General features: G+C 47.2%; 2 protein-coding genes across 4 annotated transcripts in view; one reads left to right on the plus strand and one right to left on the minus strand.

The window, feature by feature from the left end:
* The first annotated feature begins 247 nt into the window (after positions 1-247).
* Positions 248-8,506, plus strand: XPA (XPA, DNA damage recognition and repair factor). 3 transcript variants are annotated; one of them, XR_015280047.1, is made up of 7 exons: positions 248-288; positions 1,428-1,716; positions 2,066-2,188; positions 4,260-4,365; positions 5,974-6,139; positions 6,760-6,914; positions 8,277-8,506. XR_015280047.1 is itself a non-coding variant. In XM_086866825.1 (7 exons), exons 1-7 carry the CDS (start codon positions 283-285, stop codon positions 8,423-8,425), a joined length of 957 nt encoding a protein of 318 aa, XP_086722951.1. In that variant the 5' UTR covers positions 248-282; the 3' UTR covers positions 8,426-8,506. The 3 variants fall into 3 exon arrangements, 2 of the variants coding, with proteins under 2 accessions (XP_086722951.1, XP_086722952.1); XM_086866825.1 differs by having other exon boundaries at positions 6,797-6,914; XM_086866826.1 differs by lacking the exon at positions 248-288 and having other exon boundaries at positions 1,444-1,690; positions 6,797-6,914.
* Positions 8,507-12,991: 4,485 nt separating this feature from the next.
* Positions 12,992-18,287, minus strand: part of NCBP1 (nuclear cap binding protein subunit 1) — a 29,917-nt gene continuing 24,621 nt past the window's right edge. The window contains exons 21-23 of the mRNA XM_086866814.1: positions 16,605-16,748; positions 16,085-16,198; positions 12,992-15,457 (exon numbers count right to left, since the gene is read on the minus strand). Of these exons, the coding sequence (XP_086722940.1) occupies positions 15,344-15,457; positions 16,085-16,198; positions 16,605-16,748 (372 nt within the window). The 3' untranslated portion in view covers positions 12,992-15,343. The remainder of the gene's footprint in view (positions 15,458-16,084; positions 16,199-16,604; positions 16,749-18,287) is intronic.

Here is an 18,287-nt window from a genome sequence, read left to right on the forward strand (position 1 = left end):
AGAGAAGTATTTTAATTGACGGGAGGAGCTACCTACCACTCATGCAAGTATTAGAACCCCTTAAAATGTCTTCATCTGCATTTCTGTACATATGTATATATATATATATATATATAAAAATATATATATATGGAGATATATATAAAAAATTCCCAGAAGCAGGATGTTCTTTTCTCAGCGTTCACAGCACACTCTGCTGGCTGTTGTCGAAAGTTAATGCCAAGCGAGGACGACAAGCTAAAAAGAAATAAAATGTTTTAGGACACAGGAGAAACACGATCCATGCAGGTAATTACCGCGGGCATTTGAACGGAGAGGAACAAGGGACGTATTCTGTGATCAGCGAGGAGGGGCTGGCAGGAAACTAGTTTAGTTTCACGGAAGAGAGCGAGATTTCTTTTTCGGTTTTTTTTTTTTTGGGGGGGTGGGGGGGTGCATGGTGGGGGGGAGGGAAGGAAGGCTTCTCCCCGTGCTGAGGTCATCCCGTTTCAGCATGGAGGCAGGGAGCACGCATCTGTGCCAGTGCCTCCATTTCCGTTCCTTCAAGGACAGGGCAGGCACTGCCTGACGGGCGGGCGAGGATCACTGGCTGCTCGGCATTAAGTGGCTTTATATGAAAGTGGCTTAGAGCCACATTTGCATGACAAAGCCATTTGCGCGTCCCTCGTCAATAAGGGAGGCTGCAGCCTCCATTTATCCTCCCTTGCGTGGAACACGCGAAATCATTACGGGCAGGACGGGGATTTTGTTAGGAAAGCGCTGGTTGCCCGTGCCGAGCGAGGCTGGGACCACGGCAGCGGGAGCACGTCGGGCTGTGCACAGCAGGAGCAGGGAGTGAGGAGAGTGCTCCAGCAGTTTTCAGAGCAGAAAACGTGGCCGGGGCCGTTTCCGGCCGAGAACCAGCCTCGCGTAGGGCTGTGGCGGGGCCGGGCCGGGCGGACAAAAGGGGCATTGCTGGGTGACGCTGCTGAGGAATTCCTGCCGGGCGGGGCGGGATTTATGGCTTTTTTTTTCCACGGGGCCGCTCGGGCCCGAGGCGGGGGACGGTGCGGAAAGCGCAGGGTCATCATCGGCACCCCTCCCCCCCCCGTACCCCCCCCCCCCCCTCCGCCTCGGTCCCGCGGTCCCGGTCCCGGTCCCGGCACAGCCGCCCCCCACGGCCGACACCGGCCCCCACCCCGGCCCGCGCGCGCCCCCCGCCCCCCACCCCCGCGCGCCACGCGGGCCGCGGGCCCCGCCCCGCCGCCTGGCCGCGCGCGCCCCCCTTCCCCTCCCCCCTCGCGCGCCCTCCCGGCGCGCCCCGCGCGGCGGCGGCGGGGCGGGGCCCCCGCCCTGGCGGCTCGCGAGGAGGGGCGGGGCGGCGGCTGCGCGCCTGCGCGGGCGGCCTCGCCCCTTCTGTGGCCACCCCCGCCCCCCGCCCTGCGCAGGCGCAGTGCGGCGGCGGCTCGGCGAGGGGAAGGGCGAGAGCGGCTGCCGGAGCGGGGGGGACCACGGGGCTCCGTCGCTCCTGCCGCCGCCATGGCGGGCGCGGCCCCGGCCCACGAGCAGGACCACGAGCAAGAGTCTTCGGCCGCGGCGGGCGAGCGGCCGCACCTCTCAGCGGCGGCGCTGGCGAAGATCGAGCGGAACCGGCAGCGGGCGCTGGCACTGCGGCAGGCGCGGCTGGCGGCCCGGCCCTACCCTGCCGCAGGTCGGATGGCGGCGGCGGCGGAACGGGCGAGTCCCCGCGCCCTTTTTTCTCTTTTTTAGGGGGGAGGTTTCGAGAGGGGAAAGGTGTGGGGAAAGGGGGGCGCCGCCGGGCGCGAGGCGGTGGGGGCGGCGGGGTGGGGGGGGGGGTGCGGTAGGGTGGCTGGAACGGGGTGGGGGTTGGGGGGGAAGAATTCGCCGCGGCGCGCGAGGGGCCCCCCCTCCCCCCACATGTGTGGGGGAGGGGGGGGCTCTTGCACGCGCGCGCTCTCCGCGCGGCCCCCCGCCTCGCGCGCGCGGCGCGGTGGGGGCGGCCGCGCGCGCCCCCTGCCGGCGGCGGCGCTTTAACGCAGCGCCCGCCTCGTTTGTGCTCCCGCAGGCGGCGGCGCGCGGGCGCGGGCCCTCCCCAAGGTCGTGGACACGGGAGGGGGATTCTTCCTGGAGGAGGAGAACGAGGAGAAGGAAGAGCGCGGCGCCGGCGAGAAGATCGTGCACCCACCCGGTAATTAAGAAAAAAGCCTGTAGGGAGCGGCGGGGGTTTGGCGGGGAGGCGACGGGAGGAGGCGGCGCCGCGTGCGCGGGGCTGGCGGGGGAGGGCAGGAAGGCGCGGGGGCGACAGTGAGCCGGCTCCGGCCGCGCCAGCGGGGCGGGATGGATGGGCGCCTTTTTTTTTTTTCCCGGGCTTTTTTTACTCTCCTTTCTTACCCTGTTTTTTCTTTCTTTTATCCTTTTTTTTTTCTTTTTCTTTCTTTTTTTTTTTTTCTTGCCACCCCTTTTCCTCCTTCACACGTTTTTCTGGATGTGCTCGATTAGTGGCGCGTCCGATTCTTTTCAGCATTAAGTCGGCTATAGCAAATGCGCGGTAATTAAAAACGAAGAATTTTAAGCCGCGGAAGTGGGACACAGCCTGTGCCCTTGGGTATAGCACATTTTAATTTATTTTTTTCTCCCTCATAAATGCTATTTCCATTATTTCTTTCTGAGAATTTAAATTTTAAGATCTACATGAGGGTAAATTTGCGCGGCTTCGTCGGTTGTGGGAATTTTGGGATTTATGTGGTTTGTGCCAAGACCGGAGCGCTGCTGCAGTGCCAGCTTTTATCGTTATAAAACGTGCTGGCGCCAAGTTACTGATCGTTCGGTGGAGGATTTCAGCACATTGCCTTGCGATATTCTCCCCCCCAAAAAAAGCAAATGGAGAAGTAAGGGTCCCAAAATAGATCGACTTTCTTCTCTGGGATTGTCTTTGTCTTGCTTTGTTCTGCTTGAATCAGCTGCGGGGCTGATGGTGCAGTGTATCTCTTTGTTAGAAATCAGCACCAGATTTCATTAACAGTGTAAACAATTAGCAGCCCTGCTTCTTTTGATGGGCTAATGTTTAACAATAAATTAAAGTAGATCTGGGATGCCTTTACACTTGGGCGTATTTTTTGCTGTGTAATTCATAACGTCATTGTCTTAATAAAATGTCTTCGTGTTCGGGAGCACTGTCTTAAATGATGGAATGTGATGTAAGAGTATGAAATGACTGTGAAGTACTGAGCATCCGGCTGTCGCTAGTAGGACTGAATTTACATAAAATGTCGTCTTTGCTGGATCGGATCTGCTATAAATGCAAACGCAATTAAAATGTATGGTGCTGCATGTCAACCATTAATCTTCTGCTTCAGGTGTTCCTAAAATTCCACAGCACTGCCTTGCTTCCAAATTTCAAAACTGTATAGAAATGTTAAATTTCTGATAGAATTCCAATGTTACTGTTAAAGGAATGTTACTTATAGCTGTCGTTCCCTGAATCGGTGTTTCTTGGTGTCCTATGGAACATAAAAGCAGATGGTGATGACGCTGGAGGTGATCCGCCCGTTGAGGATGCGGCCAGAAGCAGTGGCTGGCGCTGAGATGAGTCTGGGCTTGGAGCAGTGCTGAGAGGGCTTGGGGAGAGGATTGTAGTGGAGCTCCATCCCCATTCCACTCCTAGCAGCTCTCTGGCCATCCACCTCCGTTTCTGCCAGCTGGAACGGACAAGAACCTTTGCCAACTGCCCCAGGCTTCCACTGAGCTCGTTTAGGGAGAGGCAGGTGTGGCTGAGCTAGGAAAAAAACTGGAGCAGAGCTGAGAGAACTATGATGCCAGCGCAGTTCCTGTAGTTTCCTGCTCTAGCCACCCTCTTCAAACTGAATCCCTTCTCTGCTTCCTCCTGTTTCTGCCCGTATGTGTTCTGTAAATCGGGGCATATTTTGGGAGGGCCAGAACAGAGGAAGTGGCAGGAGAGGATTTGAAACACTTTTTGGGAGAAATGTGGCAAATTATTTTTAACAATGGCTAAGTTAAATGTCCGTTTAAATGTTGAAGTTAAGTACTTAATGCTGAACTTAAAACAAGAAAACATTCCAACAGAGATGGAATTGTGCAGTAATGGGTTTTGAATTTGTACTGTATTCTGGAAAGCTTTGATAGAGTGAAACTAGTTTGTAACATGCTTGTGTGAATTCTAGTAAAATTACCTGTAATACCAATTCTAGATGCTTGTTTTTATCATTGTAGTCCCTTAAAAAAATATTTCTTTCCATTAGCACCCGTACTAGAATTTGATTATCTCATCTGTGGAGACTGTGGCAAAGAATTCATGGACTCCTACCTTATGCAGCACTTTGATTGGGCAACATGTGATAATTGCAGGTATTAAAAATAATCAGGAGAGAGAAACACTATTTTACATAAAGATTGCTGGCTATAATTCAATGAGTTACAGTCATTTAAAGAGACTGTCAGCAGAGAGACATATTTCAGTAACTTAAAAATGTAAATGAAAGTTGACTGATACCCTGTGTATTTTCCATTATGGAATTGAATCACAGATTGTCTCATAAGCCTGCCTTAGTATAGGGGACATCAGTGGATTTTCATACAACATTATGGAAATGGGATGTCATGAGAGCAGTTGGTGTGTTTGTCAGTGTGAAAATTTATGTCTGGCTGCAGACTAGAGCCATTTGAAAACCTGATGGAACACAAATATCTGCTGTCTGAAGTGGATCAGGGATTAGAGTGTTTGCGGTCCTGGTGTTTTAACTCGAGTGAAGTTGGTACTTTGGTCAGCATGGGCGTGCTGGAAGCACAGCAGCCAAAGGGCAGAGCCCCAATGGGAGGTTACTGGTTGGCCTGCGAGGTAAGCAGGAGTTTGACCTTGAGAGGAGAGCAAGCTCTTATCTTTTAACACAGAAAACGCTCCAAAAGCCATCAAGATAACCAGGGCAATGAAACCAACTGCAGCAGCCGGCTGCCCATGTGTGTAAGAATGAATTGGGTGAATGAAAAAAAAAAAATGGCAGGAGTTTGCTCTGGGAGCCTACCCATTTACTGCAGGGAGTGGTTAGGGGTGTGCACGTGGTGTAGACGGTTTGCAGTCGTGGAGGCAAAGTTCTGTTTCAGAAGTTGTAGTGGGTAGGAAAAAGAATTTGAGGACAGGACATGGAGCCTGGGGAGTACTTTCCCTTGGGTCTAAGCTCCTGCAGCTGATTGCTGTAGTGTCCTTGGTGCATTACCTACAACTGTGAACTTTGAATTCTAGTAAAGCTACATTTACAGCAGTACTTCCTTGATGACTGTTGTTAGCACTTAGTGTTTGGCAAATTATTTGGCTCAAGCGGTTGAAGTTGTACTTCAGTCAGGATTGCGTAAATGTAATTTTTTCCATTAACTCATAAATGCTGCTGTGGTTCCAGAGTTTCTCATTATCTGTCTCTTAAAGGCTACAGTCTTAAAAGTCTTTATTTTATGGTTCCTCTGCCTATTGTCTTGCATTATAGAAAGAAGTGCTCTGTGTTGCTAATCAGTTTCTGAGATCTAGAAGCATATGGAGTGTGTATATTCTCAGGTGATCTGACCTGTCTCACATTACACATTCTTTCTGTCTTGACCATGTGAGGCTTATACTTCTGTGCTCTTGCATTGCATCTGGGTTAGGTGAATACCTGAAATTGTTAATATTCATTTTAAGTTTCAGTTATTCCCTCTTGTAAGAAAATAGAATAAAAGTCTTTCTAGAAGAGCAGGCTTCTCAGCCTTTGTTTGCTGAAATGGGGGGATTTTTTAAACACTTAATTTCAGTAAATCTAGTCTGGAGTTTAGCTAGGTTGTTGGAATCCAAAGTTATTTGCATGCATAAAAAGCTGAGAGGATTAGGGCTACCTGTATTTCAGGAATGTTAGAAGGGATGGGGACTGAGATGTTAATAACCTGTGGTTTTAGGGTGCAGCTTTCTCATCATTATTTTACATCTTGCAGAGATGTTGAAGATAAACATAAGCTTATAACAAGGACAGAAGCAAAAGAAGAGTATCTCCTTAAAGACTGTGACTTAGACAAGAGGGAACCAGTGCTCAAATTCATTGTGAAGAAAAACCCTCATAATTCACGATGGGGTGAAATGAAGCTTTATTTAAAACTACAGGTATAGAAACTTAATGTGTTTCAGACCTTTTTTTACCTTTGTACAGCTTTGGTTGTCACTTGGTACCTGAATGGTGTTGTCAAAGCTAAGTGTGTTATGTATAGCTCGTTATAGTTTGGTGTATAATGGTTGTGGTCTAAGTTGTGAAATTGTCTGGTTTTGAGAGCATTTTAAAGATGTTCATTGAGCAGAGCTTCAGTGGGTTGCACAATTACAAGTCACAAAGCACATGGCCCTTCAGTTTTACTCTGAAGTGCATGGGGCAGCTGCAGCTGTGTGTGGCCCTTTGTAGCTGTGTTCACAGCTTTTGCCCACAGAGGCAGCAGGAAAGGCAAGTGGATTTCCCAGGGCTCTTGTCATTTTTTTGTTTGGTACTTCGTAAGAATCATACTGCTTTAGTAAAATACGGGCAGAATTAGAGCTGGGTTTAAGTTTTCCTGAGTTACATGTAGCTGATACTAAATGATGAGGCAGTGTTGCCAGTGTGGAAGGAGTGCAGTCTTTTATGAGTCAGGAGCAGAGACAGGTGGGATGCAGAGGAGAGGAAGATTGGTTGGTTTATGTATGTGTAGGGTAAAATTAATTTTGTAAGTTAGAATAGTTTACTTTTATCGTTTCAGGGAAAAAAAAAAAAAGGCATTTATGTCCATCCTGTAGGTAATTAAGCGTTCACTTGAAGTCTGGGGTAGCGAAGAAGCATTGCAAGAAGCAAAGGAGCTACGCCGTGATAACAGAGAGAAGATGAAACAGAAGAAGTTTGACAAGAAAGTTAAAGGTAACACGTTAAAATTACATACTTCAGTACCTGAAGGGAAGTACGGTTCTGTTTAAACCTGTGTCTGCATTAGATTGAATTAGTGAGAAGATACTCAGTGTGGTAAAATGGAAGTTTTCAAGATTGGGGGGTGAACCTGGAGCAGTCTGGTGTGACCTCATAGCTGTGTTGGGCAGTGTTGCACTGCAGGACTTATGGTCGCTTTCGCCTTGAATTCCTCTGTTGTCCTGTGGACATGATGTGACAGAAATCAATTACAATGGTGCATTATAGTGTTTTTCAAATTTTTGGGTATGACCCAGAATGTGCCACGGATTGCTCCTGATGCTTTTGATTTGTGGAAGACAAGGATTTTTGTGCCAGTGGATTCTGTAATTCTGTGGTAGTCTTAAGGTGGAGTGATTGTAATGAAAACGGGTTTTCCTTTTGTTCACAGCAATCCTAGCTGCTGTCTTTATTGCACATTACCCTTTGGGTTTTTTCCCTGATAAATTAATATTTAGAAGAGTATTTGATGGGTGTTGTACCTTTTGTACCACCTATAGCATGCATGCTTTGCTTTGGGGTGGCATTTACAAAGGCAAAGAAAGCTCAAGCTGGCTGTACTGGTGTTGTCTGAAGGAGGCACAACTTGAGACTGCACAAATAACCCCTGTCTGGGCCATTGATGTTGTGCGCACAGAAGGACTGGCAGCAGACTGTAGCCAAGATGCCAGAGTTCAGTGCAAGTACAGGCCTTAACGTGACAAAGTTTGCAGCCTGAATGGTTTGGCTCAAAATGTGACCACATTTTGCTGTTCAGTATTCTTGCCACCCGCTTGGAGCATCCGGATAATATCTTGGGCCCTGCTGCCAGCTTGTGCGCTCTAGAGAACCTGCGGATTTCACTGCGGATGCTGCAGAGGCAACTCGTATTATTGGGCATAAAGCTTAGAGAATGCCAAGTCATTTGGGAGGCTTACTGTGACCTGAATGAAAATGACTCTTTCTTGGTCATGTAAAATAAATGAGGTGTTCTATAAAAACTTTTCCTTTGCATTCCACCGACCCCTTTTGGATATCTTTGAATGGCTTTGTGTAAAAAGGCAGCAGGAAACATGTCCTTAGTGCAGATGGAAGATCTTTGCCTGTGAGAATCCATGACAGTGTAGTTCTTGGCCCTTAAAATATGCAAACAAGGTGAGGATTGCAAGGCAAGTCGGAGCTTGTTCTTGCAAGAGCAGATTCTTTCCCAGACTTTGTGAAAGACGGGCAGCAAGCATATTGCCATCTGTAGGCCTCGAGAAGCTAGTTTGCTTGAGTTTTATTAAACATTATTTAAGATGTATTAAAATGTTAAAATTTTCTTGCATTTCTTACCAGAACTCCGCCGTGCCGTGAGGAGTAGTTTGTGGAAGAAACAAGCTAGTATCCATGAACATGAATATGGACCAGAAGAAAACATTGATGAAGATACATATAAAAAGACATGCACTATTTGTGGCCATGAAATAACTTACGAGAAGATGTAGTGTTAACCTATTTTTTTAAATTTTACTTTGTTTTTATAGTATTTTGTATTTAAATCAAATAAATGCTAATTATGAACAAGATTTTGCCAGATTCTATGGAGAGTTATATTTTTCAGTTGCTAGAAGCTCTCTGAAGAAAATTAGGCTTTGGCTTATAAGGTAGAGCCATAGTTCTACCTTATTCATTTGCCATAGTTCAAGGATTGCTACCTTCTTGGTCAGGAGATGAGTCTGTATCATTGTGCATGATGCACTGATGAAATGGAGGTGAATTTCCCACTGCTCTTCTGCTTCCATCAGGAGGAAGTTTCTCCTGACTGTTGTTGGTTTTCAGTTACTGGTCATGGGTTGGCAGAGGGCGGGCAGCAAGCGGATTGAGCCGCACTTCTGGTGGTGGGAGACCATATAATGAGGCAGGTTCTTCTTTGGCTTGGATATACAACTCTATATAAGAGAATTCTCTCTTAAGAGGAAAGCTGCCTGCTTCCTTGGGAGGTTCTGACATATCTCTACTACCTATCATTGCAGGTTAGAATCCTTACATATATTCTCTATGTCTTTTTTATCCTTTTTCTTCCCAACTTTTGAAGCAGAGACCAAGGCAAGGGTCAAGACCTGTCCTTGGGGCAAGAGGGAAGGAAGTAGCATTCCATGGTAGAAGTCTTTAAATGCACCTGAGTGATGTTTGCTTTCAGTAGACTGAATTTACTTCCAAGTCTAAATTTTGAATTCTCATTCTTGCAGCTGTTGGGGAGTGCATGTGGAAAGAGCTGAAGTGAAGGAATGTTCTAGGGTTCTGGCTGTACATTTGCTCACCAGTGTAAATATAGCAGATTTCAGGGAAGTCTCTGGAGACTTCTGTTGTGAGCCTTGGCCACTGTGGCTGTGCAGAATGGAAATTTTCAGGAGGAAAACTATGGCATATTTGCCATCAGAGAAGCGTGGTGGTATGACTCCATAACTGGAGTGCTGCAGTGATGGTTAGAAGCTCCTCAGAAGGGACAGGCGGGCAAGCAGGGGCGGTGGGGTGGCTCTGTGTATTCGGGAGGGTTTTGACTGTACAGAGCTCAAGGGCAGTGATGATAAGGTTGGGTGCCTGTGGGTGAGGATCAGGGAAAGGCCAACAAGACACACATCCCAGGGGGAGTCTGTTACAGACCACCCAGACAGGATAAAGGGGCAGATGAAAGGTTCTATAAGAGACTGTCTGGTGTTTCACAATCACCAGCCCTTTTTCTTGTGGGAGACTAATTTGTGGGATGTCTGCTGAAAACATCAGCAGGGGAGAGGTGGCAGTCTAGGAGGTTCCTGGAGTGTGTGGAAGACAAAGGACAGCTGGCAAGTGAGCTGTCCTGGTTGTGGCCAGGGCAGTTACTTCTTGCAGTAGTCAGGAGAGGCATAACCCAGACCCAGAAGTCGCCCTGTATCACCTCACACCGTAGACACGGGGTCCGTGGGCAGAAGGGGGTCCTTCCCAGTCAGGGTAACATTGGGTCTCACACGGTTTGTGTGTGAACTGATCATTGATCTTGCACACCGTATTAATATCAATATTAATATTGATACTGTTTGTTTCTTACCTCATTGCTCTTTCCGGGAAATTGTTCTTATCTCAACCGTTGATCTTTACGTTTTGTGCCTCTGTTTCTCATTGACTTCCTACTGGAGTGAGCAAGTTGTGCGTGACTCGGACTGTTTCAGTAGAAATGCTAAATTGGGGAGCACCATTCCTAAACTACAGCATGAGTGTACGAGGGGCAGTGGCCTACTAGAACTGCTGTTCATGTACAGAGAAGGGCAGGTGAGGGATGTGGTGGTTGGAGGCCGTCTTGGGCACAGTGACCATGAAATGATAGAGTTTTCAACCCTTGATAAGTGAGGAACAGGGTCAACAAAACCTCTGCCTTGGGTTTCTGGAGGGTGGACCTTGGCCTGTTCAGGATACTGGTTCAGAGTCCCTTGAGAAACAGTCCTTAATAACAAAGGGGTCCCATGAAGACTGGTCATGCTTTAAAGAGGAAATCTTGAAAAGTGGAGGAGCAGACTGTCCCTAGTGCCAAATGATGAGTCATCATGGAAGACCAGCCTGGTCTTCCTGTACGTCCTGGCTGAACAGGATGCTTCTGCTGTAACTCAGGGAAAAGAGGTTATGACTTTGAAATAAGGGGCAGACAACTCAAGAAGAGTACAAGGAAGATGGTAGGTGATGCAAAGAGAAAATTAAAAAGATCAAAGCTCAGCTGGAACTCAGGCTGGCCACCACTGTGAAATACAAGGAAAATCTCCAGTAGTTACTGTAGGTACGGAGGAACACTGTCATTAAGGATGAGGAAAAGATTGAGGTATTTGGGGTCTTTGTCTCATGCTTTAACTTGAAAGATCAGTTATCCTTGGGGCAACCAGCCCCTGAACTGGTACACAGGGTCAGGGAGCAGCACTGACCTCCTGTAATCCAGGAGGAAGTAGAGAACCTGCTGAGCCACTAGACCCAAGTCCATGGGACCAGATGGGATTCACCCAGGGACACCAAGGGATCTGGCAGGAGAGCTCACTAAGCTGCTCTGCATCATTTATCATCAGTCCTGGATAACCAGGCAGGTCTGGGATGACTGCGTTGGCCAGTGTGATGCCCATCTTACAAGGAGGGCTGGAAGGAGGATCTGGGAACAACAGGCTTATCAGTTTTGGTACTGGGGTAGAATAGATCATCCCAAGTGTGATCACAGCATATGCAGGAAAACCAGGCGATTGGACCCAGCCAACAGTTTTGGGAAAGACAGGTCCTGCCTGACCGACCTCATCTCCTTTTATAACCACGTGACCTCCCCAGGGGATGAGTGAAAAGTTGTCTACCTGGACTTCAGCAAGGCCTTTGACACTGTGGCCCAGCATTCTCCAGGAAAAGCTGGCAGCCCATGGCTTGGACAGGAGCACTCTTTGCTGAGTTAGAAACGGGCTGCACAGCCAGGCCCAGAGAGTGGAGGGAAATGGTGCTGCATCCAGCTGGGGGCTGGGCACCACTGGAGTCCCCCAGGGATCAGTGCTGGGGGGAATTGTTCAGAATCTTTATTGATGATCTGTATGAGATCGACTGTACTCAGCATAATTCACTGGTGACACCAAGCTGTGTGGGAGTGTTGCTCTGCTGGAGGGCAGGAAGGCTCTGCAGAGGGATGTGGTCAGGCTGGATCAATGGGCCAAGGCCAAAGGTGTGAGGTTCAGTAAGGCCAAGTGTCAGGTCCTGCCTTTGGCTATCAACAAGCCTGTGCAGGCTGGGACAGGGTGGCTGGAAAGAGGCCAGTAGAAAAGAGCCTACCAGTGCTGGCCAGCATCTGGCTGGGACTGTGCCCACGTGTCCAAGACGGCCAATGGCATCCCGGCCTGTGTCAGCAACAGTGTGACCAGCTTGGCACTGGTGAGGCCACACCTCGAGATCTATGACCTGTACAGAGCCCCTCAGTTCAGGAAGAACACTGAGGTGGACGGAGTGTGCCCAGAGGTGATTGAAGGAGCTGGTGAAGATCCCAGGAGCAGCTGAGGGAACAGGGCTCATTCAGCCTGGAGAAAAGGAGGCCTGGGGTGACCTTATACTCTCTGAAACTCCCTGAAAGGAGGATGTAGCCAGGTGGGGGTTAGTCTCTCCTCCCAGGAAACCAGCAAAAGGACAAGAGGACAAGTGGCCTCAAGCTGCACCAGAGATTTAGGTCAGACATCAGGAAGATTTCTTTATAGAAATGCTAAGTGGACATTGGATTGAGCTGCCCAGGGAGGTGGTGGAGTCAGCACGCCTGGAAGTGTTCAAGGAAAGACTGGACACAGCCATACCATGGTCTAGCTGACATAGTGATGTTCAGTCATTGGCTGGATTTGATGACCCCAGAGTCTTTTCCAACCTAAGTGATGCTGTGTTTTTTTCAGAGACAAGGTGCCTGGGAAGGGCAGATGATCCTTCCAGCCATAGGTCTTCACTTTTCCAATGTTCTCCTCTGCAGCTATGCAGCAACCAGCTTGCCTGCCCACCAAGCAGAGGATTTAAGGCCTTTCAAGACCTAAGAAAGCAGTAGGGGGCTTTTCAGAGGGAGGCAGGTCCCAGCAGGGCGTTTAGAGGTAGTCCTCCATGTCATGTTTTCACAACCATGTGTTACCTTGGATTCCTAAGCTCCTCTCCGGGGCAGATGGCGGTTGCCACTGACTACTGCCCTTCTGTGGGCATGCTGCAGCATCCACCCCACCGCACAGCAAGCACCACCAGCCCACAACACCCTCCCGACCTCCTGCAGCAGCACCTCCCCTTCCCAGAGGACAAGAGGTGGCAAGGGACTGGGAGAATTTCTATATCAGCACCTCCTTGCACCTAGCAGCACATACACTTGCCTCACACGGCTGCAGGTGGGGGAGCGCGTTAGACCAGCTGTAGTGCAAGGAGGTGCAGCCTTGTGTGTTAAGTCAGGGTACCAGCACAAGTGCTGGGAAACAAAACTTCACAGCCCCCTGCATTTAACATCAGCATAACCCAGCATGACCACTTTGTTTCAGTGTCCCCCCAAAGAGACTGGACAAACACTCTCAGCAGCAACCTGCTTCACCTTCATTTATTTTTATCTTTACGTGTGCATTTTTTTCCAACCACACCACATTTCTACAGCATCTTTACACTATCCATCACTTCGTATTTCAGCAGTTCCAGTCAGCCGTTGGTATCACTATATAAGCGTTTCACTCTTTCCTACAGATCCTATTTACCAGTCAAGTCAGGTGTACACCATTAGACCTAAAAGAAGGTGAAGGTGTCCAACAGACTCAAGAAATGCAGTCAAAGCCCATGCTCAAAGCTTGGCATGATTGGAAGTTAAAATCAGTTTTGAAAGACATTGCTATTTGGTTTAAAAACACAGGATTACACTCAAGCATTTGCAGCTGTATCCCCAGCATCAATATTTGTCAAGGCTCAAAGAAAGTTACAGGTTTGCAAGTTCTAACTGCATTACCAGTTTTACGGAAGTCACATTTATAATCAGAACCCTCACCATTAGTTAATATCAGAACTGATACTGACCCAAGCCAGTGAAAAAACTATCAAACTCCAATTAAAACCTTTAAAGTATTAAATGTTTCCTAAAAATAAAAAAACAAGAAACCCTATCTGATTACTCAAGAACATTAACAGAGAAAGATCTGAAGCGTAAGTCCGTGCATGACTGACAAAATCCTTGCATAAAGCAAATTTACAACAAATAACAATACACCCTGAAAGAATGAGGGAAGAGGAAGATCAGTCAGCCAGAAAGGGCAAGCAGAAAAAGCAGAAGTAACAGATCTAAGTCTATGAAGATATATTGGATTGCTACAGGCCACACACAATATTAGATGAACAGTCAAAGCAAAATGTTCCATTTTTTACCCTCCTTGCTTAGTCAGGAGGTCAATGTACATATGAAATGCATTTCTAGGTATAATACCTGAAAAAATAATTTGTACAGGAACAAAATTACTCAAAGCACATAATTTCCTAAGCTAAAACTAAATAGCACTGGGTATGAAATTCTTTAAAACATTCACCTGCAAAACGAAGAGACCATAAACAGCTTGGAAGCCCTCTGCATGCTGACGGACCTGAGCACCTAAGGCAGCGTCTTTGTCATTCACCGCTGCTCACTGTGGTACAGAACACTCTGGTTTGGCTCTTATGTACCTCATATTACTGGCCTAACTCGAAACTAAGCCTGCTCTGTTTTCAGTTGTGTTCTCCCAGCCTCCTGTCATGTATCACTTAATTCGGCTTTAAGACATGGGAGCAACATGCTGCTGTCACATTTTAAAGCGAGGGAAGCATAGCAGATGCAGCAGTTGTTGCCAAGCCAGATGAGGTGAGAGCACTTGGTTCATCCACTGTCACTAAACAGGAAGATTTCTGACATCCTGCAGGCCTGCAGGTCCAGCCTAGTGCAAATGTGACAGTCCAATGAGTCACAGGCTGAAAGAAAAAAAAAGCTCAGCACTGTCCTGTCCCCTTTCCTGGCATCTGGGGCTGGAGCTCCCAACACCCAGGTAAGGCTTGCAGCATGGAAGTCAAAAGTTTGTTCCACTCCAACTCTTGCTTACTGTCTCTATTTATCAGTGAAGACTGCTACCAAGAGCAGTTCATAATTTCTTGACCACAATGCAAAAAGAATTGCATTTTTCAGAAGTGGTCCATGAAGCTTCTCTACTGACTGTTTATAGATACTGTAATTTAAAGACACTAGACAACACATTTTAAAAACATATTTCAATTGTATTACATGTTCTTTTTAACTCTGAGAATCTATCTGGCTTGGTAATTAAACAAATTTGTATGCTCTATGCTACTTTGAAAACGTGTTTCACATGCCCAAAGTTAAGACAGTTTTCCTATGTCATATACTAGAGAACTTACCACACTGCTCACTGAGAAGGTGCATCCCCTTTCATACTCACAAAACACTACATATTGTTCCTCATTTCTGCAATTAATTTGATTTTAGGGACAAGCAGAGGTAAACAATTGCTTGGGGTTGGCTTTTTTTTTTGTTATGAGTTAGGAATTTTTCTGGGGGAAGGAGTGTGCCTGATTTTTATTTTTATATAGGCAAGAGGGGAGAAATAAAATTACTATAATGAAGCGAAGAGTCAAACTAAATTAAAAGACAACAAAAAAATTAATACTTTACTTCACAAATATCCCCTATTAGTCGTATCTTTTAAGGCTTATGATGCTTACACAGTTTGTGGTTTTGTTTTTTTTTTTTTTTTTTAAAACACTCTATTGTTTTACATAGGAGCACATGAAAGCCAGTTTTAGTCAAAAAAATTCTTCCATCCCCATATTAAGTTTTGCCATTAAAAAAAAATTAAATTCAGTAAAGTCCTGCAGACAAGACTCCGTCCAAGAATGATCCCTCAGGCCTGCAGAGCACAGAACTGCTGAAACACAGCCAGAATGTGGTGGTCCAGTTCAGCTGTAAACAGGAGGTTCTCTAGTGTCACCATGTACTGCTGGATTATCTGGTGGTGCTGGAAGATAAAAAAAACAAAAACAAACCACATATGTTTACTGTTTTTTATATTTATATCAGAATAGGCAGAGAAGTCAAGATATGTAAGAACCACAAATACTCTTATCTAAATTGTTTAGCACATCTAATTTCCACAAAGTAGCAGCCATGGATAAGAAAAGCATAACAAGCAGAGGCAGTGCTGACTGCAAGAACGAAGCCGGTGTTGAAATCCTGCCTTGTGCTCCCTGTAACTCCTCACTCACAGATCCTGAATTGTGTGCAGGACGCAATGCAACTTCAGGTGTCTTAGGAGAAGCATGGTATTTCCTTTCCTCTGAAGACAAAAACGGTTCATCCCAAGGGAGAATTACACCACCCCTACCATTCTTCAACACATCTTGTACTCACACAGGTATAATTTCCTGTAACCAATCACTTTCACCCAGCCACCAGTGCTTATTAGCTGGTTTAATACAGAACCAAATATTTAGAGTTCTGACCTGGCCCCACACCAGCCTCTAGGGAAAATGTGCTGCTGCCACCTACTGCTACTCCCGTGGAGCGCTCAGCCCTCCATCAGCTGAGCTTTCCCAATTAAGCACGGCCCCATCAACACCCTTCCAAACTGAGAAATGAAACTTACCTGCAGGAAGATCTGCTGCAACCTCTCTATACAGCTCTTGTACCAAGGTGTAAATACATCAATTCCACCAGTCTCGCAGCGCACTAAGTGCTCCGTTAACAACATAATGAAACGCTGTGGTAGAGGGGAAAAAAACCCAAACTTACTCAGTCTCATCAAATAAAGCAGGTAACCTCAGAGGATCTGGGTGTCAGAAGCTCTGAACAGCACTGTGAGAATAATTATTTTGCTTCGGAAATACTGAATTTAGTATGACAATAAACCAGTTACCTTTCAGTTGTTCAGGAAATTGTGTGCTAGCAGAACTCCTCTGCTCCTAAGCACTTGAAATTCACCAGATCCTGCTCAGAACCACTCTTTGTGGAGGGATGATCTGGACTGACTCTAACCCATGGTAAATTTATCAACCCATTCCCATATTCTTATTCCAAGAAAATGCCCAAGATGGTAGTGATGTGGAAAGCTTATAAATCAAGTAACTTTGAAACCTAAACTAAGAAGACACTTTGACCATCATTACCTGGAATATAACAAGAAAGAGATTCTTCTGCTCACTCTGGGCTGACTCTACTTTTTCCTGCAAGCGCTCTATCTGCTCTTCCAGGGGTCCATCTTCCCGATCAGTACTTCGGTCGTCATCATCATCGTCATCATCACTGTCTCGCTGTAAATAACAACAACACAGGACTTAACCAGTGATTTGGCAGGGGCGGATACCATGAATGGATACCACTTCCACGGGTGGAAAGGTCTGCAGAACAACTGAAGAGCAACACACAATTCCAGACAAAAATTTGGAAGGAAAAATGCTAATATGGGAAAGCCCTGAAAAAAAAGTTAATACCAAGATTTCGGAGAAACTAGAGCAAGCACAGAGATTTGTCAGAATTAAGGGGTTTTCCTCTAGGAAGGTGCTGTGGCTGACAGGCCAGCTGAGGTGCCCCTACACCAGAGCAGCAAATGGGGAGTTGGAAGCTGCTGTGCTACTTGACAGCTATAACCTCGCTGTCACACCTGAAACTCGGTGGCATGGATCCCATGACTGGAGGGTGACTGACAATGGCCACAGGATTTTCAGAAGGGACATGGGAAGAAAGAGAGGGATTGCTCTCTATATCAAGAGCTGGATTGAGCATGAAGAGTCTCTGAAGAACAGCCATAAGCAAGTGTAAAGCTGGTGGCTGATGACCCCAGACTGAGGCAACAAGGGGAGCTGTCTTTTGATCGCTGTCTATGACCAGCTCCTGATCAAGGAGAGACCACTGACAAAGCCTTCTTGCTCCAGCTACAGGAGGCATGGTGCTCACAGGCTCCTGGGGGACTTCAACCACCCTGGCACAGGCTGGAAAAGTAGCTGTAGGCAATCCTAGAGATTCCTGGAATGCATGGAGGATAAATTCCTGACCCAGGAAACAGCCCTACAATGGGAGGTATCACTGGATCTGTTGGTCACCATCACAAGGGGGCTACGGGGGGACATCAAGATAGGAGGCAGTATCCATGCCTCGGTGGAATTCACAGTCCTGAGGGATATGTGTCAGGAAAGGAGTCAAGAGAGGCCCCTGAACTTAAGAAAATCAGACTTTCAGCTTTTCAGGGACACAGTCAATGAGACTGCCTGGGAGACTGCCCTCAGGGACAAAGGAGAGGAACAGAGCTGGCAAATCTCCACAAGAAAGCAAGAGCTTGCCATCCCCTGGAGCAAGAAATCAGACAAGGAAGGCAGGAGCCTGACATGGCTGAGCAGGGAACTGCTGGTCAAACTAAAAAGAAAGAAGCAAATGTAGAAACAGTGGAAACAAGGGCACACAACCTGGGAAGAGCACAGAGACAGAGTTGGGTTGGGTAGGGATAGGGTGGGGAAGGCCAAGGCAAAGCTGCAAATGAACCTGGCAAGGGACACAAGGAGTAAGAGGAAGGCTTGTCAGCCAGAAATGGGAAGTCAAAGGAGGTGTGTCCCCGATAGACAATGCTAGCAACAACTATTGAGGAGAAAGCTGAGGTACTCAACAACTTCTTCTGCTGTAGTCTTCAATTGTAATCCCTCTTCCCCCACCTCTCAAGTGGATGAGCAGCAGGATGGGATGGGGGAGCAAAGTCACTCTCACTCTAAGTAAAGATCAGGTTCATGGCCACCTGAAAAACCTGAACATACTTAGAGTCTATGGGAGCCTATGAGATGCATCCTAGAGTCCTGAGGGAA

This window comes from Cyanistes caeruleus, chromosome Z (assembly GCF_971803275.1).
Source record: "Cyanistes caeruleus chromosome Z, bCyaCae1.hap1.1, whole genome shotgun sequence".
Classification (NCBI taxonomy): Eukaryota; Metazoa; Chordata; class Aves; order Passeriformes; family Paridae; genus Cyanistes; species Cyanistes caeruleus.